The 27,843-nt window shown below is 42.2% G+C and overlaps 1 protein-coding gene and 1 long non-coding RNA gene across 6 annotated transcripts in view; one reads left to right on the top strand and one right to left on the bottom strand.

The window, feature by feature from the left end:
- Nucleotides 1–14,068, bottom strand: part of LOC138764397 (tropomyosin alpha-3 chain) — a 66,298-nt gene extending 52,230 nt beyond the window's left edge. For 3 of the 5 annotated variants that reach the window (XM_069940260.1, XM_069940263.1, XM_069940259.1), the window contains exons 1-2: nucleotides 13,765–14,067; nucleotides 10,027–10,152 (exon numbers count right to left, since the gene is read on the bottom strand). In XM_069940260.1, the coding sequence (XP_069796361.1) occupies nucleotides 10,027–10,152; nucleotides 13,765–13,878 (240 nt within the window). In that variant the 5' untranslated portion in view covers nucleotides 13,879–14,067. Of the gene's footprint in view, nucleotides 1–10,026; nucleotides 10,153–13,764 lie in introns of all 5 variants that reach the window. The other 2 variants (XM_069940261.1, XM_069940262.1) reach the window with 1 other exon arrangement.
- LOC138764398 (uncharacterized) lies at nucleotides 5–27,066 on the top strand. The gene is made up of 3 exons (XR_011358145.1): nucleotides 5–64; nucleotides 14,263–14,387; nucleotides 26,560–27,066. It is a non-coding gene; the product is annotated as an uncharacterized lncRNA (long non-coding RNA).
- Nucleotides 27,067–27,843: the final 777 nt, after the last annotated feature.

Genomic DNA, 27,843 nt, shown 5'->3' with positions numbered 1-27,843 from the left:
GGAAAATCGGCGGAAGAGGTGCAGTGGAAGACCGCGAGGGGAGGCTTCGTTCGGTATGCACTTGGTAAACATGTGGGGAAATTCCTTATTCAATCTCGGGAAAACCTTGTTGATCCAGTGGAAATCTGCTTCGAGATCCAGTGGAAACCTCCTTGGAGATCCTGTAGAAAAGTTGGAGTTCCAGTGGAAACCTCCTTGGAGATCCAGTGGAAACCTCCTTGGAGATCCAGGGGAAACCTCCTTGGAGATCCAGTGGAAACCTCCTTGGAGATCCTGTAGAAAAGTTGGAGATCCAGTGAAAACCTCCTTGGAAGTCCAGCGGAAACCTCCTTGGAGATCCTGTAGAAAAGTTGGAGATCCAGTGGAAACCTCTTTGGAGGTCCATCGGAAATCTCCTTGGAGTTCCTGTAGAAACGTTGGAGATCCAGTGGAAATCTGCTTGGAGGTCCCGTGGACATCTCCTTGGAGGTCCCTTGAAAATCACCTCTGAAATCCTGTGGAAATCTCAGAGATTCCATGCATGTCTCCTTGGAGATCCTGTGGAAATCTGCTTGGCAATCTTGTGGAGATCACGTTGAATGTTGGATGTGGGTAAATAGAACAAGTTTAAAAACCATTGTTTTAATCGTACCTAATGGACTTGTTGTGTTCACTGTTTCAGAACTCCAAGGAAAATGGGCCACTGAGAATTTTTCACAAGCAAAATATTTCAGTAACAATTCAGTCTAGAGAAGCAATTCTCAACCTTCCCTTTCTACTCATATCCCACCTTAAGCAATCCCTTACTAATCGCAGAGCACCGATTGCATAGGGATTACTTAAAATGGTCTGTGTGTGGAAAGAAAAAGGTTAACCTCCAGGTTGAGTCACTGGTGAAGAAAGCGAAGGAATGTTTGCATTCATATCGAGAGGAATAGGATATAAGATGAAGGATGTAATTTTGAGGCTTTATAAGATGCTGGTGATGCCTAACTTGGAATATGGAATACAATTTTGGGCTCCTTATTGAAGAAAGGATGTGCTGGCATTGGAGAGGGTTCAGAGAAGATTCACAAAAATTATTTCAGGAATGAAGAGATATGAGGAATGTTTGATGGCTCTTGGACTGTACTCCTTGGAGTTCCCAAGAATAGGGGAGACCTTATTAAGCCCTTACAGGTGGCCAAAATACTCCGATGTAAAGCCACATATTCTACCTCTATGCGGCTGTCAGGAGGCCACGCACTTTCCATGTAAAGCCGCATATTCTACCTCTGTGCGGCTGTCAGGAGGCCACGCACTTTCCAATCCTCCTCCCAGAGGGATAATCGCCAGAGCACTGAAATCCCCAAGGGACCTGAATGCAGCCGCCTGAAAGCGACTGCTAAGGGGATGACAATCAGCTGGCGGGCAGGGGCAGCCGACGCAGGATGTCTGGGCTGGCCCTGATGGCCCGCATTGACCACCCCAGCCCTGATGTCCTGAGGCACCTCCCGTGCAGCTGCCCCTTTCAGGTGGCCAGCACTGCGTTTTTAGCGCTGGCCACCTGAACGACCATTTCACAGGTCTGAACCCGCTTCTGCAGGTGCATTATTGTCGGAAATGGACCTGAAAGTGGCTATTCAAACATTTTGAGTGTTGAAAGGCCTGGATAGAGTGAATGTGGCAAAGTTGTTTCCCATGGAGGGGTGTGGAGAGTCTAGGGCAAGAGGTAGGATTGAAAGGCATCAGTTTAAAACACGAGATGTGGATTTCTTTAGCCGGAGAGAGGTGAACCTCTGGACTTTGCTACCTTAGGTGGCTGGGGAGGCTAAGGAAGAGGCTGAATAGTCAGGGTATCAAGGGATATGGGGAGAAGGCCGAGGATAGGGGCTGAGTGGAAGAATGGATAAACTCATGATAGAATGTCAGAGCAGCCTGAAAGAGCTGAGTGGCCTACTTCTGCTCCTTTACAAGATGTGTACCTGCAAGTATAAAATATGAATTCCCAGGCTTAAAAAAATGGGTAAAAACGGAAATCTTGTGGTCATTGTGGAATTTCAGTAAATATTCAGTTGAATAATTATTGGATAATTGGGAAAGTCCTGGAATAGTCAAAAATTGACACAAATGAGATACAAAATCAATATGGTCGATATAGGTTTTGGATGCTATTGAATGAATATGTGATTAAGAGACTGAATGAAAGCCAGCTGTGCTTAAAGTGGATAAATCACCAGGTGTAGATGGAATTCTTCAAAGGTTTGACATGTAATAATACATTAAAAATAAACTGTACTCGAAAAACTTCCACTTTTGTCTGCCGTAAAACAAAGTCCCCATGAGCATTGCCCGATGCCCCTAACAAAAGGAGAAATAGAACCAAAAGAGAATCCCTTCAGAACACCGAGTGTAATTGGATTCACCTCCAGCGTTCACAGACTCCAGTTCAAACCATCTGCAACCTGAGCTCCTGGTCCAATTCTCTGATATGATCAGGAAGCCTTCAACACCTGATGTTCTTCAGAAGCCCTTCTTGCCCATCTGAATCCCAGTTCTGATATTTGATTCCCATGCCTATCTCCAGCAGCTGGCAGCCTGTGTGGGCCCTTCAGCCGCTGAGCCCCTCGCTGGTCTGCTGCCCTGGTCACTGTCCTGTAGGATCATCTCCTATGCTTCTCCTTCTCAATGGGGAGGGGTGGGGGAGGTGATGTCACCGTTTCTGGTGCCCTGCTCCAGTTTACTGCTCCCCCATTGTCTGTAACCACTCGTAGTCCACTGCCCAGCACAGGCACCACCATCTTGGGTACAGACCTCCGGGTTGTGAGACTTTAGAAAAATAAGCATTGAAATTGTACAGATATTGGCCATCTGTGGATATTGGAGTGGTGTCTGAGGACAAGAATTGCATTAGAGGGCATAAGGATAAAGCCAGCAAACAGATGTAGGTAGACTTAGCATGGTTGAAAGCAACAAAAAAAAATGATTTTGGCTGCTCGAAATCTGAAACACAAGCAGAAAATGCCACAAATGTTGATGGTGTGGAAATTTCCAGGCAACTATAATCAAGGACAAAAGTAGGTGTCACGTATCAAGTTTAGATTGATTGAGTAATGCCAGTTTGTGGTAAATCGCATTTTAACTGGACAATTTTTTTTTCAGTGAGATGTCAGGAATTCATTTAGGGAAATACGGTTAATGTGGAACTAGAGTTATAAAGAAGTTTGTTAAACTAAACCTGTCAACAGGACTCAAAAATCGTGAAATAAAAGGAATAGCAGTAGAATGAATAGAAGATTATTTAAGAAACTGGAGTAATGAATGGTTGCTTTTCAGACTAAAGGAAGTTGTATAATGGTATTCCCCAGTGGTTGATGCAGAGCCACCACTTTTAATATTTATTAATGGTCTGGACTTGAATGTACAGGGCATAATTTCCAAATTTTTGCATAACATAAATCTTAGGGAATCATATAAACAGGTTGTTTGAGAGGTATGTGAATATTTTCACAGTGCAACCAGCATCTTAGAATCATTTATAAAGTTAGTTTTTCAATGAGTACGTGGCATGTTTGGCATGAATGAAGTCTGACTAACTGCCCTCCATATTCCAGTTATCTCGTGACTTAACACCCTAAACATTTTACAGAAACCAGAAGTGATTCACTATTTGCAGAGAACTTTGTAAAACGCTGAAAGGCATTTGCATTTATATAAATACACATCTTTATTTGACGCTAATAGATTGCGGGGGGGTGGGGGGTGTTCTGATTTCAGATTTATCAATTGGTGAGGCAGTAATGCTCCATCCAAGAAATGTTATCAGTGAGTAAAATAATTGCACAAGTTTGAAACGTACTGGGGGTGTAGATTAATTGAGTGTAAATTGGGCAGCACAGATTCATGGGCTGAAATGGCCTGTTACCTTGCTGTATGTCTAAATTTAAATTTAAGTGCTCCATGGATTTTAATCTATTGAATTTACCACATCTGGAATACTGTGCACAGTTCTGTCTGTTATATGTATGCAGCCATTCTCAATCTTTTTTCAGCTATGGCCCCTTTGAAGTTCTGGTCAAACTTTATGGGCCCCCTTCCCTCTGAAGGAGTCAAGTTTTGGTTTCTTCCATACTAGCCCTCTCTCCTACCGAATGCATGTGTGTGTGACATGGTTAGCGCCAATGACTTGGGTTCAAAAGCGGCACTGCCTGTAAAGAGTTTGTACGTCCTCCCTGTGACTTCCTAACTTTCCTCCGGGTACTCTGGTTTCCTACCACCCTTCATAATTGAAGGTTATTTCGGTGTAATTGGGTGGCAGGGGGTTGTGAGGCCACGCTTTGTGTCTAATTTTTAAAAATAAATAAGATTTAATTTTAAAAAATATTAAAAATATTTACATTACGTGAAGTGAAAAGAAAAGGCTTTTACTTAATTGAGCTGTGGCCCCGGGTTTGGAGGCTTAGGACCCTCATTGAGAATGGCTGATATTTATGGATAAACGTGAGGGAGAAAGGATTAGGAGGCTGGGGTAAGATGAAGAATGTTAGGAACCTTGTGTAGAACATAAAAAGTGGCACAAACAAGTCAGCTGTCACTGTGCCGTCAATTCTGTGTAATCTGGACACGCAGTTATCTGACATTTGACAAACCTACTGATTTATGGAGATACTGAGCGTAATCGAGGAAGTAATAGTTCTATAAAATAATTACAGTTCCCACTACCTATGATGTTATCGTTCAGCAGCAGGAATGAGCAGGAAGGGCTATTTTCTGAACATACACTCATTCATACACCTCCCTCCATGCTTACATTGAAGTCATACTTTTAGATCTTAATCTTTCCAACTCTTAAGTCAATTGGCAATGAGAATGAATATATTTGGAATTCATCCATGGAGCAATAATCCCTCTGGCAGCCAGGGAATCATTTTGCTGTCTCCGGGCTGAGTACCCTGAAGGAAAAATGCCAGAGAGTCTTAGAAAAGGCCTCTGTGGAATTGCATTCTTCTGTTTCTTGGGAGTTATGACACCAGTTTCTCAGAATAGAAGAGGGCTAGTTGACCTTATTTTGGGTAAACAAGGATTGAACATTCATGAAAACATTTTATATTTTGATGAATGTCTGTCTCATAGATCTCCCTCTCTATTACCCTTTTTTTCTCTCTTTCTCCCCCCTCTCTCCACTGTCTCCCTCTTCCTTTCTCTCTCCCCTGTCTCCTCTCTCCCATGTCTCTCTCTTTCCCCTTCTCCATCTTTCTCTCCCTCTCTCCCCTCTTCCCTTTCTCCCTCTCTCATTCTTTCTCTTGATCTCCATGTCCCTGTCTCCCCATCTCTCATTATCTCATTCTTCCCTCTCCATCTCTCTCTCTCTTTCCTGTATCTCTTTCTCTCTCCCTTTCTCGCTTCCCTCTCCCTCCCCTGTCTCTCATTCTATCTCTCTCTCTCCTCTCCCATCTCTCTCCCCCTCTCATTCTGTCCTCTCCATCTCTCCTCTCCCATCTCGCTCATTCTGTCCTCTCCATCTCCCTCCTTCTTCTCTCTCCCCGTCTCTCTCTTCCCCCCCCCCGCACATCTTCCTCTGTATCTCTGACGTGACTCTGTCCTCGTTTCTCTCTCAAGATCACAAGATATAGGAGCAGAAGTAAGCCAATCAGCCCATTGAGTCTGTTCCGTCATTCTATCATGAACTGATCCATCCTCCTACTCAGCCTCACTCCCTGGCCTTCTCCCCGTATCCTTGATGCCCCGACTAATCAAATTCCTGCCAATCTCTGCCTTAAATGCACCCAACAGCCTCGCTTCCACAATCTCCCCTGTCTCTCTCTTCCTCCCCCCACTAACAAACACATAACCAACATATTATTTCCCTGCTGAATTGAAATGTTTTTAAAGGGTTATGCTTGTATTTATATATTGGAATATTTTGAAATGTAGGAATTACTGCAGGCAATTTGTGCTCAAAGAATAGTGTGGTGATAATCTGTTCCAGTGAACTGAGGGAACAGTAGGATGCCAGAGATATGTCTCTGCTCTCCAAAATAGCCTGAGAAAGCCAGCAGGGCCAGTCATCTGAACAGGTGGCATTACTGACTGAACAATAAGCTATCAGTTCATATGAGAATATTAACAGTTATTTTTGTTCTCAAATAGCTGGAATGGATCTCAACCCTTTCTGACTCAGAGACAAGGATATTACCGGCAGCCATTTATGGTTTTGAACAGGATTTCAGCTTACTCAATTATGGAATTGAGTGTCGCTGTCTGGTTCATTGGTACTGGTCTGTCATTAGAACTCCACCATAGATCCACAGCGCACTACAGCACCGAAACAGGCTTTTCAGCCCTTTTAGTCTGTGTCAAACTTATTCTGCTTCGTCCCACTGACCTACACCCAATCCATATCCCTCCCTACCCTTCCCATCCATGTACCTGTCCAACTCACCTCCAGCGATTCCACAGCCTCTGCAATTCAAACCATCGGCACCCTCTCGTATCCTGGATCCAATACCTGGTACTCCTTCAGCCAGTCGAGCCAGTCGCTAGCAGCCCAGTCTTCACAGATTCCTCACCTCGAGTTGCCAACAGCCCACCGCCTGTGTGTTCTTCAGCGCCAAAGCCCCTCACTGGTCCGCCTCCATGTCTTCTCCTCTGCTCCCCTTCAATTGAGGGGAATGGTGGTCTCCCCATTTTCTGGTGCCCTGCGTCTATACTTTGCTTTGCCTGAGTCTGCAATCCCTCGGGGTTGCTGCAGAACACAGGTGCTGCCATCTTGGGCTCAGACCCCGCAGTGGCAGAATTTTAAAATAAACCACCATGGGCTCCTTTAACAGGCTGTTTAAAGCCTGTATGAAGCCGTCAGTAGATGGACTGGGCGGTCAAGTGCCGTGTCTCCACTCCCTCCTCTCTGATGGTCTGAACCAGCGGCAGTGTTGCCGCTGAAGTAGCTCCGGCAGCGCCACCATTTTTTTGTGCTGTGCAATTCTTTAAATCCCATTTTAGCGTCTCAGTTTAAGTGCCCAACTGTGACAATAAATCGAACAGCTGTCCGGCTCCTGAAAGTCCTCATTATCACACAAATTTTCAGAATCAGAATTTATTGTCATGAGCAAGTCATGAAATTTGGGAGTTTAGCAACAGCATCAAAGTACAAACATTCCTAATATAACCATCTTACAACATAAATATAAATTAAAAAGTTAAAATAATAGTGCAGGAAAAGTCAGGCCGTGTCTTTGGTTCATTATTATTCTGGAACCTGATGTCAGCGGGGAAGAAGTTGTCCTTGTGCCTTTGAGTGCTCATCTTTAAGCTCCTGTACCTTTTTCCCAATGGTAGTAGAGGGAAGAGGGCATGGCTTGGGTGGTGGTGGGGGTCTTTGAGGATAGAGGCTGCTTTAAGACACTGCCTCTTGTCGACGTCCTCGGTGGAGTGAAGTCTGGTGCCTGTGATGTCGCAGGCCGAGTTAACAACTCTCTGGAGTTTATTCTTGTCCTAACGGTTGGCGCCTCCATACCAGGGAGTAATGCAATCAGCCAGAATGCTCTCCAGGGTACGCCTGTAGAAGTTTATGAGAGTCTTCGGAGACGTACCAAATCTCCTCAGACACCTCCCAAAGTATAGCCGCTGGTGAGGATTCTTTGTGATTGCATCAACGTGGAAGCTCCAGGACAGATCCTCAGCGATGTTGACACCAGAAATTTGTAGGTCACCAAAAACCTCTCTGCGCAACTGGCACAAAACAATTTTTGCCTTACTGGTCAACTTAACACTTTTTTATTTTATTTTCTCATGCTTTTCTATTTTTTTCTTTCTGGTGTTTTGTGCATGAGTTATACTTAAATTATTGTTAGTGTGGTTCTTTGGTAGCTACAGCAAGTAAGACTTTCATTGCTTCAGTAGATTATATTTGGGTATATATCAATAAACTCCCATTCATTAGGGCATTAGCCCACTACTATTCACACTGTTGACTCACAACTGCACTGCCGGATTTAGTTCCGACAGAAACATCAGATTTGCAGATGATACAGTAGTTGGCCTCATCAGTTGCATTATAGAAAGGAGGTTACAAGTCTCGTAAAATAGTGTGAGACCAACAGCCTGAGTCTCAATGTGGACAAGACAAAAGAGATGATTGTGAACTTAGGAGGTCGAAGGTCGACCGTTCTCCATTTGACATCAATGATTTTGTCGTGGAAAGAGCGTAGAGCTCAAAGTTCCTTGACGTGCATGTGAATCCTATCCTGGACTCAACACTTCCTCATTGGTCAGGAAGGCACAGCAGTGCCTACACTTCCTCAGGATGGTGAGGAGACAAGGCTACTGACCCCCCCATCTTGACACCCTTTTGCAGGGCCACAATTGAGAGTGTCCTGTCTGGCTGCATCATTGTGTGGATGGTAGCTTCAAAGCATCAGACCAGAAGTCTATACAGAGGATCAAAACAGCCGAGAGGATCACTGGAGTCTCCCTTTCCTCTATAGATGGTATTTACTGGGAGTACTGTCTAAATCAGGAAATATAGAAGACCCTTTCTATCCAGCGCACAGTACCTTTTAAACCAACTATCGTCAGGAAGAAGGTAGAGGAGCATCAAAATCAGGATTGCAAGCTTCTTCCCACAGGTGTGAAACTGATGAACAGTATCCTGTAACTAACAATCATTCCAAATATTTATATATTTATTTTAATAATTTATGCAAGGTTTTCAAGGATTGCAGAGGGATTTGGGCTGCTTAGAAAAGTGGGCTGAAAAATGGCAGATGGAATTTAATGCTGATAAGTGTGAGGTGCTTCATTTTGGTAAGAAGAATCAGAATAGGACATACGTGGTAAATGGGAGAGCATTGAGGAATACAGAAGAGCAGAAAGATTTAGGAGTAACGGTACATCGTTCCCTGAAGGTAGAAACTCACGTGAATAGGGTGGTGAAGAAGGCTTTTAGTATGCTGGCCTTTATCAATCATTGCATGGAATATAGAAGTTGGGAGGTGATGTTGAGATTGTATAAGATGTTGGTGCGGCCTAATTTGGAGTTCTGTGTGCAGTTCTGGTCGCCTAATTATAGGAAGGATATAAACAGAGTGGAGAGAGTGCAGAGAAGGTTTACCAGAATGTTACCTGGGTTTAAGCATCTAGAGTATAGGGAGAGATTGGACAGATTAGGTCTTTATTCTTTGGAGCGTAGAAGGTTGAGAGGAGATTTGATAGAAGTATTTAAGATTATGAAAGGGATAGACAGAGTGGATGTGGATAGACTATTTCCGTTAAGAGGAGGAAAGATTAAAACAAGAGGACAAGAGTTAAGAATTAAGGGGCAGAGGTTTAGAGGTAACATGAGGGGGAACTTCTTTACTCAGAGAGTGGTAGCCGTGTGGAATGATCTTCCGGGAGAAATAGTGGCGGCGGAGTCAATTGTATTATTTAAGAAAAGGTTGGACAGGTATATGGATGAGAAGAAGATGGATGGTTATGGGCATTGTGCAGGGAGGTGGGACTAGAAAGGGGTGTTTGGTTCGGTGCGGACTAGAAGGGCCTAATGGCCTGTTTCCGTGCTGTAATTGTTATAAAAAATTGTTGTTATTATGTACTGCATATTTTGTGTTTTTATGCATGCACCATGGACAGGAGAGATGCTGTTTTGTCGGATTGTAAACGAGTTCAATTCTGTATATATTGCTCTGATCAATGGTTGCCTGAAATATAAACTGAAATTCTTGGAGTGTGATTTAAGTCCTTGATCTTTTGGTGCAGAGGCAGGATTATGACTACTGAGTCATGATCAACAGCTGGTTGGGGGGGGGGGGGGGGGTGGTTGTGGAATGTAAAGTGTAAGGTCATCTAATTTGTTGTCTCTTGCTTTTTCATTTTGGTCAGTTCATAGACGTGCATGTGGGTTCTACTAATTCATCTTCAGAAGATGGGCTTAGCTTCAGACATGGAATAGCTCATGCATGTGGGAAATCCAACAGATTTGGATGCCTGTCATCTGGATTTTGAATAGAGGCAGAAATGTCAAAGAAATAAAAGTAAGGTCCAGAGGACAATTGTGCCAGTATCCTCACTTACATCAGCAGCTTTCTTCTCTGCCAATTCCAGTTTCTCCTGGGCATCTTTCAGGGCCTCGGAATATTTGTCCAGTTCATCTTCTGTACCCTTGAGTCTCTTCTGCATCGCTGCCAGCTCATCTTCTAACTAAAGGAAAAGGAACCAAGCAGGGAAGGAAAGAAGCAAACAGAATGATCAACTGATAACTAAGGAGATAAAGGAGAAAGTATTCTCATTCTTAAAGAATTGAGCAGAAATATAGCCATTTATTGTGAATACTATGTTAGGGAATGATAGATAATATAACTGATTGAGAGCACTGGGCTATATCAGGATAATTTTTAGGGTTTGTGTGAGATATAGGGTGACACAGTTCGCATGGCGGTTAGCAAAATGTGCCAGTGACCAGGGTTCAAATCTGCCGCTATCTATTTCACTTTTGTATGTTCTCCCCATGACCCTTGTGGATTTCCTCTGGGTGCTCTGGTTTCCTCCCACCCTCCAAAAATGTCTGGGGTTTGGAGGTTAATTGGTGTGTTTGGGTAGCACGGTCTCATGGGCCAGAAGGGGCTGTTACTGTACTGTATGTCTAAATTTTAAAAATATCTGTGGTAGTGAAGAAATGGAGTGCACAAGTGTAAAACTTCAAATTGTGGAGATATTGTTCGACAGGGAAGTCCATGTCGATCAATAGTGTTGGTGTGGGTATATCAGAGTACGAAACTAGGATGTAGTATCTATTTAGAAGCCACAGTGAAGATTGAAGGTCATGGAGAATATTCCAATAATCAGTGTGGGATATTTTAATTTTATAGCAATGAGTGAATAACAATTCCCTTAAGTTATTGTTCTCATTGGATAAATTGCAGCAACACGGTTACAGCGCCAGTAACCCGGGTTTAAATCCAGCACTGTCTGTAAGGAGTTTGCACGTTCTTCTTGTGTCTGCGTGTGTTTCCTCCCCCCCCACCCCCGAGAATGTATAGGACTTGGTTAATTAATGTATTGGGTGGCACAGGCTTGTCGGGAGGAAGGGTCTGTTACCGTGCTGTACATCTAAATTTTACAAAAATCATTCCCATCAAAGAAGAAATTACTCTTTTACTCTATTAAAGCATTTTAATAATTTTGAACACATCCATCAAAGCAACCATTTAAGGAGAAAAGTTCAATTTTTCCTGACCATATAACTGGACACCATTCTGGAATATTTCTCTCTGAATGACCCCATTGATCTGGAGGATAAACGCATTTGTCTTGTGCCAAATTGATCAGAGCACTCCATATTTATTGGTCTGGACAGGATATTTAACAATAAATTTTAATCTCCTTTACAATATACAATCCCTACCCAAAAAACATGCTCGACTGTGTAACCTATATTCTTGAGGGCTTCGTTAAAATGTATTCTTGGGCAAGGTATAGACTACTGGGCGGCATCGTTAATGTAGTGGTCAGCGCAATGCTATTACAGCGACAGTAACCCGGGTTCGAATCCGGTCCATGACCATTGTGGGGTTCCTCTGGGTGCTCCAGATTCGTCCCACCATCCAAAAAACGTACAGGATTTGTAGATTGATTGGGTGTTTTTAGGCAGCACCGGCTTGTGGGCAAGAAAGGGCTGTTATTGTGCTGTATCTTTAAATTTTAATTGTGAAAAAAAAATTGTCAGGGAGAAGGTTCTGTGGATTCTACCTCTCACTATTCCATCGCAGCAGCGGTTGCTTGCTGATGTTGAATCGCACAAGAAAACGACCTGTGCATATTGCCAAGCCTACCCAGGCTGTATACAAGAGCAATCCAGGTCATTAAATTCACCAGCCTTCACCTTGTGGGTCACAGGACAATGGGGGAAGAGGTCATGAATGGAGCAGCAGTCAAGTTCCCCCCTCCCCCGAGACAACTAAATTAACACTCACATCACTAAGTCTGGAGTGCAGTTGAGTCAATTGATTCTGCCTATTGTGAGCTTCACCCCTCTCTCCCTCAACCTTTCACCAACCCCCCAAAAAACTGAAAATTTTTCATGGAACATTACAGCACAGCACAGGTCCTTCGGCCCATGATGTTATGGGCAAAAAAAAACCAAACCCTCCATAACCCTTTATTTTTCTTTCATCTACATGCCTATCCAAGAGTCTCTTAAATGCCCCTATTGTTTGTCTCTCTCACCATCTCAGGGAATGCATTCCTGTCATCCACAACTCTGTTAAAAAAAACATATATCTCTGATGTCTCCCCTAAACTGCCCTCCCTTCACTTTGTACAGATGTCCTCTGGTGTTATATAGTCATATAACAGTTTATGGCATGGAAGCAGGCCATCTCGGCCCTACAAGTCCATGCCAGTTCACTCAAACAACTCCGCTAGCTCCCCCCGCCTATTCTCTGCCCATAACCCTCTAACCCCCTCTTATCCATGTATCTATCCAGCCTCCTCTTAAATGAAAGAATTTACTCTGCCTCAACTATTTCCTCCGGAAGATTATTCCATTCAGCCACCACTCTCTGAGTGAAGAAACATACTCTAATGTTTCTCCTAAAATTTTGCCCCCTTACCCTCAACTTGTTTCAACCTCTCCTGCTCTCAGGGGGGGAAAAGTCTTCTTGCATCTAGTCTATCTATTCCCTTCATAATTTTAAACTCCTCTATCAAATCCCCTCTCAACCGTCTACGTTCCAATGAATAAAGTCCTAACCTCTTCAATATTTCTTTTTACTCTAGGTACTTTGAGCCAGGCAACATCATTTTCTGCACCCTCTCCACCTTATCTATATCCTTCCTATAATTTGGAGACCAAAACTGAACACAATACTCCAAACCTGGCCTCGTTTGCTACTCTCGCCCAAGGAAAACAGTACTGGCTGTTCACCTGATCTATGCTTCTCACAGTCTTGTAGACCTCCACCTCTCATCCCTCTTCACTTGAAAAGAAAAGCCCAACCTCTGTTAAACTTGCCATATTTTTCAACCCAGGCATATTTCTCAACCCTGGTAAATCTCTGCACCCTCTCCATAGCTTCCACATCCTTCCTGTAATGAGGTGACCGGAACTGGACACTACTATATTCTAAGGGCCGTCTCACCAGAGATTTATTGAGCTGCATCATTACTTCACGACTCCTGAACTCAATTCCCCAACTAATGAAGCCCAGCATCCCATAGGCATTCTTAAATATCCTACCAACCTGCGTGGTAACCTTAAGAGATCTATGGATTTGGACCCCAAGGTCCAAGACCTTCCAAAATACACCACTTCACACTTTTGTTTGGGCTCTTGCCTGCATTTTGCTTATACGTTGGTGAAGGGGTCAAGCCCAAAACGTTGGTTATGTATCTTTATCTTTATTACATAAAGTACACTTTTGACCTGCTGAGTTTCTCCAGCATTTGTGTTTTTACTTCAATCACAGTGTCTGCAGAGTTTCATGTTTTACTTATCTGGATTTAACTCCATCTGCCACTTTTCTGCCCAACACTGCATCCTGTGTAGGATTATGGCAGCCTTCAATTCTATCCATACATCTCCAACCTTTGTAACGTTTGCAAACTTACTGATCCATCTCTCTACTTTGTTCAGTTAACAAAATAAGCTTAAAAAATTATTGTTCCATTCTGTGGGCTGCAGATATCCCCGTTACCATCCCAGTTGAAATAGTTTAGTACTGCCCAGTGTGGCATGCTCAACCTTCCTTGAACAATGAGGAGTGAAGCAAAGAGATTTGAGTGCAATTTAAACAAAACTTTCTCTCTTCTCACCTGTTTGCTCCTTTCTTCAGCTGCCTTCTTATCCGCCTCAGCTTGTTCCGCTCTGTCAAGAGCATTCTCCTTGTCGAGTTTGAGCATCTGCATCTTTTTCTTGATGGCCTCCATTTTGTGCTTTTAATTCACCTCCTTGCGACAGGGAAGAAAGGTGTCGAAGTGGGATTCTTCCTGAGACAAAGAGGGCAGGGTGGAGTGGTTTGGACGACTCTAGCGTGGGAGAGCCCAGTGACAAAGTGGCCTCTCCGCTCCCCTTTCTCACCCCAGATGATATCTCCCCTTCAACTCTGAAACTCTACCTGAGAATATTTTAATCAGCTACTCAGGCACTGTTCCCACCCTGGGTTGTGGCTTTGCCCAGACAATGATTGGCTGGCAGGTGTCCAAGAGATCACACAGACCTCTATATTTGGGACTTGAAGACAACTGTTTGCTATTAAAAGACTGGGCAGCTGCCTCCCCCGCTGATATTTTCCTCTCTTCTCCTTTCCACAGATGGACTTTTTATGTAGAATAACATAGAAATTGCAGCAATCAGCCTGGAATAAAAGACGAAAATCTGCGGATGCTGAAATTGTCGTAAAAACACAACTTAGCAGGTCCTGCAGCGTCCATAGGAGGTAAAGCTATATGAATATTTGAGGCCTGAGCTCTTCTTTTGTATCTTTAAGAAGGACTCGAGCCCAAAATGTTGGGTTATCCAATAAAACCCCTAGTATCTGGCACCCATGGGGATTGGTAGATGCTGGATAAGTGAATTTTCTGGTGGCTTGACATTGCATGTTGTGAGAATGGTGAATTAACAATGGAGCGCAACCATTTTAAACCCATATTTTGTACCTATTTATTTGCCGGTTGCTTAAGGCTGCCGGTTGCTTGAATTCCGATAACAGGATTTACTATCTATCTTTGCTTCCTATGGATGCTGTATGACCTGCTGAGTTCCACCAGCATTTTTATGTTTTTACGGAAATCAGCCTTTCTAGTTGGTTCCTTTTAGGGCCTTCTCTCATCCACTCTATCTTTTGAGTACTTGTTTGCCCTCAAAAATATATCCTTTGTGAATCTACTAATTCTTGAAGTGAGTTTCACATTCGAACAACTCTGGAAACCAGAGAGTTTTTTTTTAAAAATGACCCATTTAATAGCTTTCTGGATCTGAATTCCCTACACTTGCTTAAATAGAGATCAAAAAATAATTGTGGAGCCTTTCCATCCAGCACACAGTATCTTTGACTCACTGCCATCAGGAAGGAGGTACAGGATCATCAAAATCAGGACTGCCAGGCTGGGGAATAGCTTCTTCCTGCAACCTGCGAGGGACGAGCAGTATCCTGTAACTGGGTAAATCACCCCAATATAAATTTATTTAGTTATTTATTTTACATGATATCTTTATGTATGTATGTGATGATCGGAGTGTGATGTGTGCACCACATGTTGGAGAAACACTGCTTTGTCAGATGATAATAAACTTGAACTTGAAAGCCTTTGCCCAAAGTAAAAGTTCAATTTTATTGTCAGAGTACATACATGACATCACATAGAAAGCTGAGATTTTTTTTTACACAGTAGTATAAGAGTGCCTTCACTAGAAGGAATGTAGGAGTTCAAGAAAGCACCTCACTATCACCTTCTCAGAGGCAATGGATCAAACAGTGAGTGCGATTTTGCCCAGATCTCAATCAATTTTGATGCATCTGTATCTCTTACTTATAGAACAATAAACTCTCATATCAGATGAACAAAATCATCCAGAAGCCAGAGTTCATTTGGCACATTCCACCTTTAGCAATCCCTCTGCCGTAAGTGCTGTGATTAGTAAGGGATTGCTTAAGGTGGGATGTGAGTGGAAAGAAAGAGGTTTGAAAACATCTGTTTTAATTGACTTGTTATGTGCACGGTTTCAGAACTCCAAAGGAAATGGGCCAATGTCCATTTTTCTCAAGCAAAATATTTCAGTAACAATTGGGTCGAGGGCAGTGGTTCTCTACCTTCCCTTCCCACTCACGGATTGCTTAAAGTGGAATGTGAGTTTAGGGGGGGCAGTTGGAAAACTACTGGTTTAGACTGTTCAAAGTTCAAATTGATTGTCAGAGTACACACAAGACATCACATATAACCCTGAGATCCTTTTTCCTGCAGGCCAGGCAGAATTTCCAATTAAGTTTAACTGTAACTTGAACTCAAGAAAAAAAAAGTTTACAAAGAAATTTAAACAAATTGATGATCCAAATGCAGAAATATAAATATTAAATAATAAATAATTGTGATGTTTCTTTTCAACCTCACAACCTCGTGGAGGCATCCATTTTGAATCTACTCCTAGCTACAACAACTCATCTCCAACTCCCTCTAATGGTCAGGATTATCATGAGCACTCTATCATTACAACAGTCCTGGACAAGATGGGTGTCTGTTTCAAACAGAGATGTGGAGGAATTTCTTTACTCAGAGGGTGGTAAATCTGGAATTTGTTGCCACAGGTGGTTGTGGCACCAGGTCATTGGATGTACTTAAGGCAGAGATTGATAGCTTATTGATTAGCCAGGGCATCGACGGTTATGGAGAGAAGGCCGGGCAGTGGGGCTGAGTGGAAAAATGGATCAGCTCATGATTAAATGGCGGGGCAGATTCGATGGCCTATATCTGCTCTTCTGTCTTGTGGCCTTAGGTCATCAAGATAGTACTCCGAGGAATCTCCACCTCTGATTTCCCCCAATGATCACCTCTGGTTTTTCTTTCCTAATGTCCACAATCAGCTCCTGCACTTTGGTGACATTGAGTGTGAGGTTGTACGTACACCATTCAGCCTCCTGTATGCTGACTCATCACCCTCTTTTAGATAGCCCACTATGGTGTTATCATCAACAAACCCGTACATACATGGTGGTGTTGTCAGACTGAGCCACATAGTCATCGGTGTAAAGTGAGTAGAGCAGGAGGCTAGGTATGCAGCCTTGTAGTGCTCCAGTCCTAATGGTGATTGTGGAGGAGACATTCTTGCCAATTTACTGGAAGTGAGGAAATCCAGGACCTAAAATGTTCTGGAAGGATGTGAATAATGCTATAGAAATAAATAGAATGGAGAAGGCAAAATTAGAGAAAAATGATTCACAATTCAGAACTAGACTAGAAAAGGGTGGTGGAAATCCAGAACTTAATCCCTGAAAGGTGAGTGGATAGCATAATGCTATTACAGCGCCAGTAAACTGGGTTCAGATCTGGCGCTGTCTGTAAAGAGTTTGCACATTCTCCCCATGGTTTACATGGGTTTCCTCCGGGTACTCTGGTTTCCTCTCAATTTCCAAAAATGCACAGGATTAATTGGGTGGCTTGGGCTCGAAAGTCCTGTTCTCATGCTGTATGTCTAAAAGAAAACAGTTGAGGCAGCAGATTGATTGAGAACTTCAAATTTATGTGATCATATTGTTGGATAAGAGTATCAATGGTACAGATTCAGAATCAGAATTTATTGTTAGGTGGAACGGTTGGCATAGCGGTTAGCACAATGCCTTTACAGCGCCAGTGATCGGGACCGGACCGGGTTAGAATCCTACGCTGTCTGTAAGGAGTTTGTACATTCTCCCCGTGTCTGCATGGGCTTTCTCTGGGGGCTCCGTTTTCCTCCCACTCTTCAAAAACATTCTGGGGTGTAGGTTAATGGGTTGTAAATTGGGCAGCTAGACTCGTAGAGCCAAATTGGCCTGTAACAGTGCTGTATGTCGAAATTAAAATATTAAAAAATTTTTACATATCACAAAATTCGTTGTTTTGTGGCAGCAACTACAAGCGCAAATATATTGTGATGAATTACCTTTTAAAAAATAAATAAATTCATGCAGAAAGAACAGAAACTGAGGTTGTGTCTGTGGTTCATTGTCCATTCAGAAATCTGATGGCCAGGGGGGTTTGTCTTCAGCTTCCTGTACCTCATTCCCGATAGTAGCGGTAAAAAGGGGCCGTGGCCTGGGTGGTGAGGGTCCTCGAGGATAGAGGCTGCCTTCTTAAGACACTGACTCTTGTAGATGTCCTCGATGGAGTGAAGACTGACGCCCACAATGGTGCTTGCCAAGTTCACAACTCTGTAGTCTTTACCTGTCCTCTGCATCGGCCCCTCCATATCAGACTGATGCACCTGTCGAAACGTGTAAGTCTTTGGTGACATACCAAATCTCCTTGTGAAGTTACGGCCGCTGGCGAGCCTTCTTCGTGGTTGCATTGACATGGAGGGCCCAGGACAGATCCTCAAAAGATGTTGACATCTAAAATGATAAGAAGACAAAATGACTTGATCCAGTGTGTAAAAGTAGATGACACATTTTTCTTGTTTATTTTCACTGACATTGTTTAATGGTTTTGGAGGGGGGTGAGAAGGTAGGGCGAAAAAAGGGGAGAGAATGCCACTGTGTATATTTAAGAGGGAAATGTTTGTATGTATTTTGATTGTTATGGTTCACAGTGTGAAAAATTTTTAAAAAAGAGATGTCGACACCCAAAAACTTAAACCTTTCCGCTGCTGACCCCTCGAAGAGGAGTGGTTCGTGTTCTGATTTCCCCCTCCTGAAGTCTACAATCAGCTCCTTAGTTTTGATTCAAATATGTGTAGGAACCATGACTAGACCCCAGGTCAATAGTCTCCTACTCCAATGTCTTTTGTTGCTTGGCCAATAAATAGCTCCCAAACGATGTCACAGATGATATTTGGATTCCAGTTGGTATACTTCCAGTATCTGGAAAATGCCAAAGCTATTGACTGTTAACTTTATCGCAGCTTAACCGCCAGGGTTATTTTGAACAATGTTTTGGCCTTCACACATTGCATCTTTTATGCCCGGAGGCTTTATTCAGATACAGTCATTCCTGTTACGTTACCTCAGTGATGCAGAAATAAAGGCTTTGGAATTGAAGCAACAGCTATCATTATCACATCGAGGACAAACTACACAATTAAATTGTATTAAGTTCTCAAGGTCATTACAAGTCTTTGGGGTGAAAATGTATCAGTGTTCTCCAGTTGTGAAAGGTTCTCAATTTGGATTGCAAAATAAAAAGCTTTGAGGCCAACTTTGCGGATGATAAAACGACAGGTGGAGGGGCAGGTAGTGAGGAGGAAATGGAGAGGCTGCAGAGAGACTTAGATAAGGAGAATTGGCAAAGATGTGGCAAATGAAACACAATGTCTTAGTGTGCACTGCAGTAGAAGGAATAAAAGAACAGGCTATTATTTGGACGGAGAGAAAATTCAAACTTTGGAGGTGCAAAGGGACTTGGGAGTTCCTCTAGCCAGATACCCTGAAAGTTGACCTCCAAGTTGAGTCAATGGTGAAGAAGGCAAATGCAATGTGGACATTCATTTCTAGAGGAATAGGGTACAAGAGCAGGGATGTGATGAGTAGGCTTTGTAAGGCATTGGGTGAAACTTCACTTGGGAGTATGTGTATAGTTTTGGGTTACCCACCTCACTGACAAAAGACAAAGGAGGAAAAACCCAACACCCAACCCCAACCAACTAATTTTCCCTTCCAACCGCTGCAACCGTGCCTGCCTGTCCCGCATCGGACTTGTCAGTCACCAATGAGCCTGCAGCAGACGTGGACATACCCCTCCATAAATCTTCGTCCGCGAAGCCAAGCCAAAGAAAGAAGACTTATTTAAGGAAAGATGTGCTAGCTTTGGAGAGGGTTCAGAGAAGATTCACAAGAATGATTCCTAGAATGAGGAATGTTTGATGGCCCTTGGACTGTGCTCCTTGGAGTTCAAAAGGATGAGGGGAGAGTCTCATAGAGCAGTTGGAATGTTGAAAGACCTGGACAGAGTAAATGTGGGAAAGTTGTTTCACATGATAGGGGAGTTCAAGGCAAGAGGGCACAACTTCAGGATTGCAGGGTGTCCTTTTAAAGCAGAGATGTGGAGAAATGTCTTCAGCCAGAGAATGGTGAACCATGCACGGGTGGCTGTGGATGCCAAATTGTTGGGTATCTTTAAGGCAGAGATTGATAGATAATCAGGGTATCAAGGGTGACAGGCAGTGCTGAGTGGGAGACTTGACCAGCTCATGATGGATTGGCAGAGTGGACTCAACAGGCCGAATGGCCCACTTCTGCTCCTGTATCCTACAGTCTTCTGGATTATTGTGTACTCTTGGCATTTCAGCGCTCTTCCTTTTATTTTTCTGCTGTAATGTAAGGAATGCTTCAACAAATGTGCACACTACATGGTTTCACAAACAGTACAAAGATCATGATTAAGTCATCTTTTTTTGTGTGTGTTTGGACAACTGGACAAGAATTCCCACTCCCTCCCAAACCTTTTGCAATGATGGCTGTGGGATTTTAAATTTTTTTAAAATTTTAAACACAGCGCAGTAACAGGCCCTTCCAGCCCATGAGCCCATACACCAATTACAGTATATGCCAGCAACTTAGATATTCCTTGAATGTTAAAAACATCACCCCAATACCAGGGTCGCCTTATACACAAAATGTAAAATCCAAACCTTAACAGTGAAGTCTCAGTGCTCCCCCGTCCCAAGTATAAAATACGAACCTCAACAGTGAAGTCTCAGCGCTCCCCCACCCCAAGTATAAAATACGAACCTTAACAGTGAAGTCTCAGTGCTCCCCCGCCCCAAGTATAAAATACGAACCTTAACAGTGAAGTCTCAGCGCTCCCCCACCCCAAGTATAAAATACGAACCTTAACAGTGAAGTCTCAGCGCTCCCCCACCCCAAGTATAAAATACGAACCTCAACAGTGAAGTCTCAGTGCTCCCCATAAGGTCCATCCGCCCAATCTGACTGCCCTCAGCTCTGAACAGGCTTTAGACGGCCTGCTAAATGAGCCGACGGTTTATTTGAAAATATGCTAATAAAATTCAAACCATAACTTGGTCATTTGCTTTTAAAATATTGTGAATTAGTATATAAAATGTGCCTAGCTGCATCACTCCACTGATCAGCAGTAAGTGCCTGTGGTGGGGGTGACCACTGTACCTGCAGGAAGATCACTGGAGGACAGACAACACCTGGCCGGCTGCCAATTAGTCGACCTGAATGGACCAAACCCCACCCGGTCGGCTGCCAATCAGGCGCCTGGGATATAAGCCACATCTGGCTCATCTCGAGGTCAGTCACTCAGGAACAGGGCACAGCTAGCCACAGCAGAGACTTTTTTATATATATAATTTTTTTTATTTTTTACACTGTGAACCATATCAACCAAAATATATACAAACGTTTCTCATTAAATATACACAGTGGCATTTTCTCCCTTTTTTTCTCCCCCTACCCTCCCCCCTCCAAAACCAATAAATATTCAACATGTACAATACAATAAAACCATGAAACAATGTCATCACACAATGAAAAGTAAACAAGAAAAATGTCTCATCTACTTTTACACACTGGATCAAGTCGTTTTGTCTTCTTATCATTTTAGGGGGTGGAGGTCCAAGGCAAGCCCTCTCTGTTATGTTCCATGTACGGTTCCCAAATTTGTTCAAATAATGTGACTTTATTTTTTAAATTATATGTTATTTTTTTCCAATGGAATACATTTATTCATTTCCATGTACCATTGCTGTATTGTCAGGCTTTCTTCCATTTTCCAAGTTGACATTGTACATTTTTTTGCTACTGCTAAGCCTATCATAATAAATCTTTTTTGCGCTTTATCTCATTTGAGGCCTAATTCTTTACTTCTTATATTACTTAGAAGAAAGATCTCTGGATTTTTTAGTATGTTATTTTTTGTGATTTTATTTAATATCTGATTTAAATCTTCCCAAAACATTTTCACTTTCTCACATGCCCAAATTGCATGTACTGTTGTTCCCATTTCCTTCTTACAGCGAAAACATCTATCTGATAATGTTGGATCCCATTCTTTTAACTTTTGAGGCGTGATATATAACCTGTGTAACCAATTATACTGTATCATGCGTAACCTTGTGTTTAATGTATTCTTCATAATTCCAGAACATAACTTTTCCCATGTTTCATTTTTTATCTTTATATTTAAATCCATTTCCCACTTTTGTATAGGTTTATACCTTATTTCATCATTTTCCTTATCTTGCGGCTTAATGCACATGTTCGTTATGAATCTTTTAATTATCATTGTGTCTGTAATCACATATTCAAAGCTGCTTCCTTCAGGTAATCTCAATCTGTTTCCCAATTTAGCCTTTAAATAAGCTTTCAATTGATGATATTCAAACATTGTACCATGAGTTATTCCATATTTCAACTGTTCAAATGTTAATAAATTATTTCCCAAAAAACATTTTTCTATTCTTTTGATCCCTTTTCTCTCCCATTCTCTAAAGGAAAGGTTATCTATTGTAAAAGGGATTAGTGGGTTTTGTGTCAATAACAATTTTGGTATTTGGTAATTCATTTTTTTCCTTTCAAAGTGGATCTTCTTTCATATTTTAAGTAAATAATGCAATACTGGTGAGCTTTTGTATTGCATCAGCTTTTCAACCCACTTAAAAAATGTGTTCCGGTACCTTCTCACCTATTTTATCTAGTTCTATCTTAGTCCATACTGGTTTTTCCCTTGTCTGGTAAAAATCTGATAAATACCTTAATTGTGCGGTTGTATAATAATTTTTTAAGTTTGGTAACTGCAAACCACCTTGGTTATACCTCTCTGTTAATTTATCTGACACTACCCTTGGTTTCCCCCCTTTCCACAAGAATTTCTCTATTAAGGGAATTGGCAACAAATGAAATAAATAATGTATCCTTGGGAAGACATTCATTTTAATGCAATTTACCCTCCCTATCAACGTTAGCGGTAATTCTTTCAAATGTTCTAAGTCTTCCTGCAATTTCTTTATTAGTGGCTGATCACTTAGTTTGCACAAGTGGCTTAAGTTATTATCTAACCTGATCCCTAGGTATCGGATTGCTTGTGTTTGCCATTTAATTGGTGATTCTTTTTTAAATTTTGTATAATCCGCGTTACTCATTGGCATCACTTCACTTTTATTTGCGTTGATCTTGTACCCCTATTTCTCCATACTCCTTCAATTTCTTATGTAATTCTTTTATTGATATTTCTAGTTCTGTTAAGTATATTATGATGTCATCTGCACATAAGCTGATTTTATACTCCTTCTCCTTTATTTTTATCCCTATTATTTTATCTTCTGTTCTTATCAGTTCTGCCAATGGTTCTATTGCTAAAGTGAACAATGAAGGGGATAATGGACATCCCTGTCTAGTTGACCTACTTAATTTAAATTGGTTCGATACATATCCATTTACTGTTACCTTTACCAATGGTCCATTATATAATGATTTAATCCAATTAATATATTTTTCTGGTAGATTGAACCTCTGTTATACTTTAAATAAATAGTTCCATTCTTCTCTATCAAAGGCTTTTTCTGCGTCTAAAGCAACAGCCACTGTTGGCTTCTTATTTCCTTGAACTGCATGAACTAGATTAATAAGTTTACAGACTTTTCTTAATAAATCCAATTTCATCTTGTTTTACTAACTTATTATCTGCCCTCTAATGAAGGCTTTCATTGCGTCCCATAATGTAAATTTGTCTTTCACTGATTCCGTGTTTATTTCAAAATATATTTTAATTTGGCATTCAATAAACTCTCTAAATTCCTGCCTTTTAAGTAGCATGGAGTTTAACCTTGGTGGGATGTCCTCCAGTTCTATTGCTAATAACGGGTGAATGATTAGATAGTAATCTAGCTTTATATTCAGTTTTTCTAACTCTCCCTTGAATATGGGCTGACAACAAAAACATATCAATCCTTGAGTATGTTTTATGCCGACTTGAATAATATGAGTATTCCTTCTCTCTTGGGTGCTGCCTCCATATATCCATAAATTTCATTTCTGCATTGATTTAACCATAAATTTTGCCATTTTATTCTTTTTACTTGTCTTTTGTACAATTTTATCCAACATTGGATCCAAATTAAGGTTAAAATCCCCTCCTATCAATATATTTCCTTGTGAATCTACAATCTTCAAAAAAATATCCTGCATAAACTTTTGATCCTCTTCATTAGGTGCATATATATTGAGCAAATTCCAAAATTCTGAATATATCTGACACTTTATCATTACATATCTCCCTGCTGGATCTATTGTTTCCTCCTCTATTTTGATTGGTACATTTTTATTAATTAATATAGCTACACCTCTAGCTTTTGAATTATATGATGCTGCCGCTATGTGCCCTACCCAGTGTCTCTTAATTTGTTATGTTCCACTTCAGTTAGATGCATTTCCTGCACAAATGTTATATCTATTTTTTCTTTTTTCAGTAAATTTAATAGCCTCTTCCTTTTAATTTGGTTATGCATTCCATTAATGTTTATCATTATCTCATTTCCGCTTCCTCACCACCACCATCCCCCTTTTCCCCATTTTAATCTCTCAATTTTCCCTTTTTAAATTCAACACATTTAAAACATAAAATACTCCAACAACTCCCACATCCAATATGTCCTTAACCCCAAATACACCCCCCCCCCATCCCTTGCCGGGCAACCACAACTCCCCTTTCCATTTGAATTGTGATCCTGTTCGCAAGCGTCAACTGATTTCGCAGTGACGGTTATTCTCTCCCCTCCAACCTCCCCCAGAAAACACTTTTTTATACATATAACAAAGTTCTCCCTTTTTTCCCTCTTCCTTTCTTCCCTTCTTTTCCCTCTTTAGTTCTTAACATATACATTGTTTTTACATCTATATATATATTTTATCACCGTTCTTCATTCTTGTTACACCTCTTCATCTCTCCCATCCTGCAAACGCTCTGCAAATTCTTGTGCTTCCTCTGGATCCAAGAACAGTCTGTTTTGCTCCCTGGGTATAAATATTTTAAGCACGGCTGGATGTCTTAACATGAATTTATAACCTTTTTTCCATAGGATCGATTTTGCTGTATTAAACTCCTTCCTCTTCTATAAAAGTTCAAAACTTATATGTCTGGGTAAAAAAATATTTTTTGACCCATGTATTCCAATGGTTTATTATCTTCTCTAATTTTATTCCTTGCCTGCTCCAGTATATTTTCTCTTGTGGTATATCCCAAAAATTTTTCTAAAATGGATCTTGGTTTTTGATGTGTCTGTGGTTTTGGAGCTGGTGTTCTGTGTGCCCTTTCTATTTCCATTCCTTCCTGCATTTCTTTCATTCCCAGGACCTTCGGGATCCATTCTTTTATAAATTCCTTCATGTCTGTGCCTTCTTCATCTTCCTTTAGGCCCAATATTTTTATGTTGTTTCGCCAACTATAATTTTCCAACATATCAATTTTCTGAGCTAACAACTCTTGTGTCTCTTTAATTTTTTATTACTTTCTTCCAATTTTTCTCTTGTTTACTTCCATTTCTACACCCGTTTCTCGTTCTTCCACATTTTCTACTCTTTTCCCTATTTCTGTCATGACTAGTTCTAATCTTTGCACTTTATCTTTTGTTCTTTTCATTTTTCTGTTAATTGCACTAAATTCTAATGGTAACCATTCTTTTAATGCTCTTATTTGTTCTTCAAAAAAAGCTTTATCTATATTCTGTTCAACTGTTTTACCTTCTATTTCACTGTGAAGATCTTGCTCTTCTTCTGTGTCTGTATCTGTGTTTGTGTCTTCTTCTTCTCTTCTTTGTATCTGTGTCTCTTCTGATTTTTCTGATGAGTAGCTTGTCTCACTTTGTCGGGCCTCTTGCTGTTGATCCTTTCCTTCTGAGCTGCTCATCTCTCAAGCCTCCTGATGCTGCTCCTCTTGCCATTCACCCCATCGACTTTCTTTCTCGCCTGGTACTTCACTCCCTCTCCTGCCACTTTCCTCATCTTCCAGCCGAGAGCCCTGGTTTCGGGCGTCCCTCAGCTGGTCGCACCATGGTTGTCCGCTCCTCGGCTGAGCCCCTCTCCCGTCGGTGCTTTTCTTTACCTTAGAATGCACAGTTGCGCACTTTTGTTTGGCTCAGAGAGCCATTTTTGCAGTCCACCGGTCGGGGGGTGGGGGGGAGGGTCACGACTCCGCAGTGTTAACACCAACCTCAGAGATCGGGCACTCTTTGCCACCACGGCTCCCTGTTCCTTCGTGCAGGTAAGGCCTTCTCCTTTTCTGGCATCTTTTCTTCCCATTCTTGGGTGCCATCTTCTTTCTCTTCTCTGTATCTTCTATTTCTTATATTTTATATTTGTTGAACTTTGTCTTTTCTTGACTTTCTTCTTTTCTGGAGAGGGCTGGTTTCATCCTACTGGCCACTTCTCCATCACGTGTGTGGTGGTACACCTCTGGTCTACTGCAGGGGGAAACCTCTGTACCTGCAGGTGAGTAAGGGGACAGGACAACACCTGGCCAGCTGCCAATCAGTCGGCCTAAATGGATCAAGCCCCACCCGGTCGGGTATCAATCACCCTCTGGGATATAAGCCTGCACCGGCCTCCCGAGGCCTCACACTGAGTTGCTGCAGCCACAGCCAGCCTGGCTCTGTGGAGGTTTTTGTGGATTAAAGCCTGTTGTTCAGTCTTTACCTTGTGTGTGTCTGATTCTGTCTAACAGCGCACCACAATGTGACTCCTCCCCCCACAGCAGAGACTTCAGGCTGAATAAAGCCTGTTTCATTCTTTGAATCTTGGGTCTGCTTACTGTCATTACAGTGCATCACAGTGCCAGTCTTGGGTCGTCTTATACACGGACTATAACTCAATTTTAGGTTGAAATTCAGGGGTAGTCTTATACATGAGTCATCTTACACGCCGATATATATGGTAACCTATAAAAATCCTGTATACTTTGAAGGGTTGGAGGAAACCAGAGCACCTGGAGGAAACCCACACAGAAGACGGGAAGAGAATGAACAAACCCCTTGCAGACAGCACTGGATTCGAACCTGGGACATAAAGAATCCGCACGATCGTCAAGTGCAGGCGCTATGAGAAGCAGCCAGGATCCTTGTGCTCAGGTCCGTAGAGCAAGGTGCAAACAACCTTCCCATGCAGGACATCAGCCACTGCAAGGCTAGCCGAGGTGCCTGGGCCAGCAGCACGAGAAAGCCTGAGGAAATTCTGCTGCAGTATGACCGATTGTGTTTGACGCAGCCATTGTCAAGCACAGCTGCCATTTAACCAGATCCATTGCCCAGTCCCTGGGTTGGTGCATCTCATCAGTAGTAGGACAGCGATAAATAAACTCAAATTTCTCAGGCTGAGGAATATAGATCAGATATGACAACTCAGATTCAGAATTATTGTCAGAGTACATACATGACATCACATACAGTTCTGAGATTCTTACTCATGAGCCAGACAGAATTACCGCTTATTGATACTGCAAAAAATACTGTACTCAACGTACACATGTAAACAAATAAGGAAATGTAAATAAACTGACTGTGCAATACAGAGAGAGAGAGAGAGAGAAAATAATAAATGGTGTGAAAGTAAGAGACTTTAAATGAGTCCCTGACTGAGTTTGTTGTTGAGGAGTCTGACGGTGGATGGGGAGCAGCTGTTCCTGAACCCGGTGGTGCGAGTCTTGTGGCACCGGTACCTCTTTCCGGATGGTAGCAGCGAGAACAGAGCGTGCACCGGGGGGGGGGGTGGGTGTGGAACCTTGATGATCACTGCTGCTCTCCGACGGCAGCGTTCCCTGTAGACGTTCTCAATGGGGGGGGGGAGGGTTTTAACCGTGACGTCCTGGGCTGTGCCCACTACCTTTTGCAGGGATTTACTCTTAGGGCTCTTGGTGCCCCCGAACCAGAACACTTTCCACCACACATATGTAAAAATTTTCCAGGGTTTCCGATGTCATACTAAACCTCCGCAAACCCCTGAGGAGTAGAGGTGCTGACGTGCTTTCTTCATGATGCCATTAGTGTGTTGGGTCCAGGAAAGATCCTCCAAGATAGTGACTCCCAAGAACTTAAATTTGCTCACTCTCTCCACCTCTGATCCCCCCCCCCATTGATCACTGAATCATACACCTCTGGTTTACCCTTCCTGAAGTCCACAATCAGCTTCTTGGTTTTGATGGCATTGAGGGCAAGGTTGTTGTTGGCACACCATTCAGCCCAGTTTTCAATCT

This window comes from Narcine bancroftii, chromosome 5, assembly GCF_036971445.1.
Source record: "Narcine bancroftii isolate sNarBan1 chromosome 5, sNarBan1.hap1, whole genome shotgun sequence".
NCBI classification, from domain to species: Eukaryota; Metazoa; Chordata; class Chondrichthyes; order Torpediniformes; family Narcinidae; genus Narcine; species Narcine bancroftii.
Note: the sequence above shows the minus strand (reverse complement) of the source record. Positions and strands in the feature narration are given on the sequence as shown.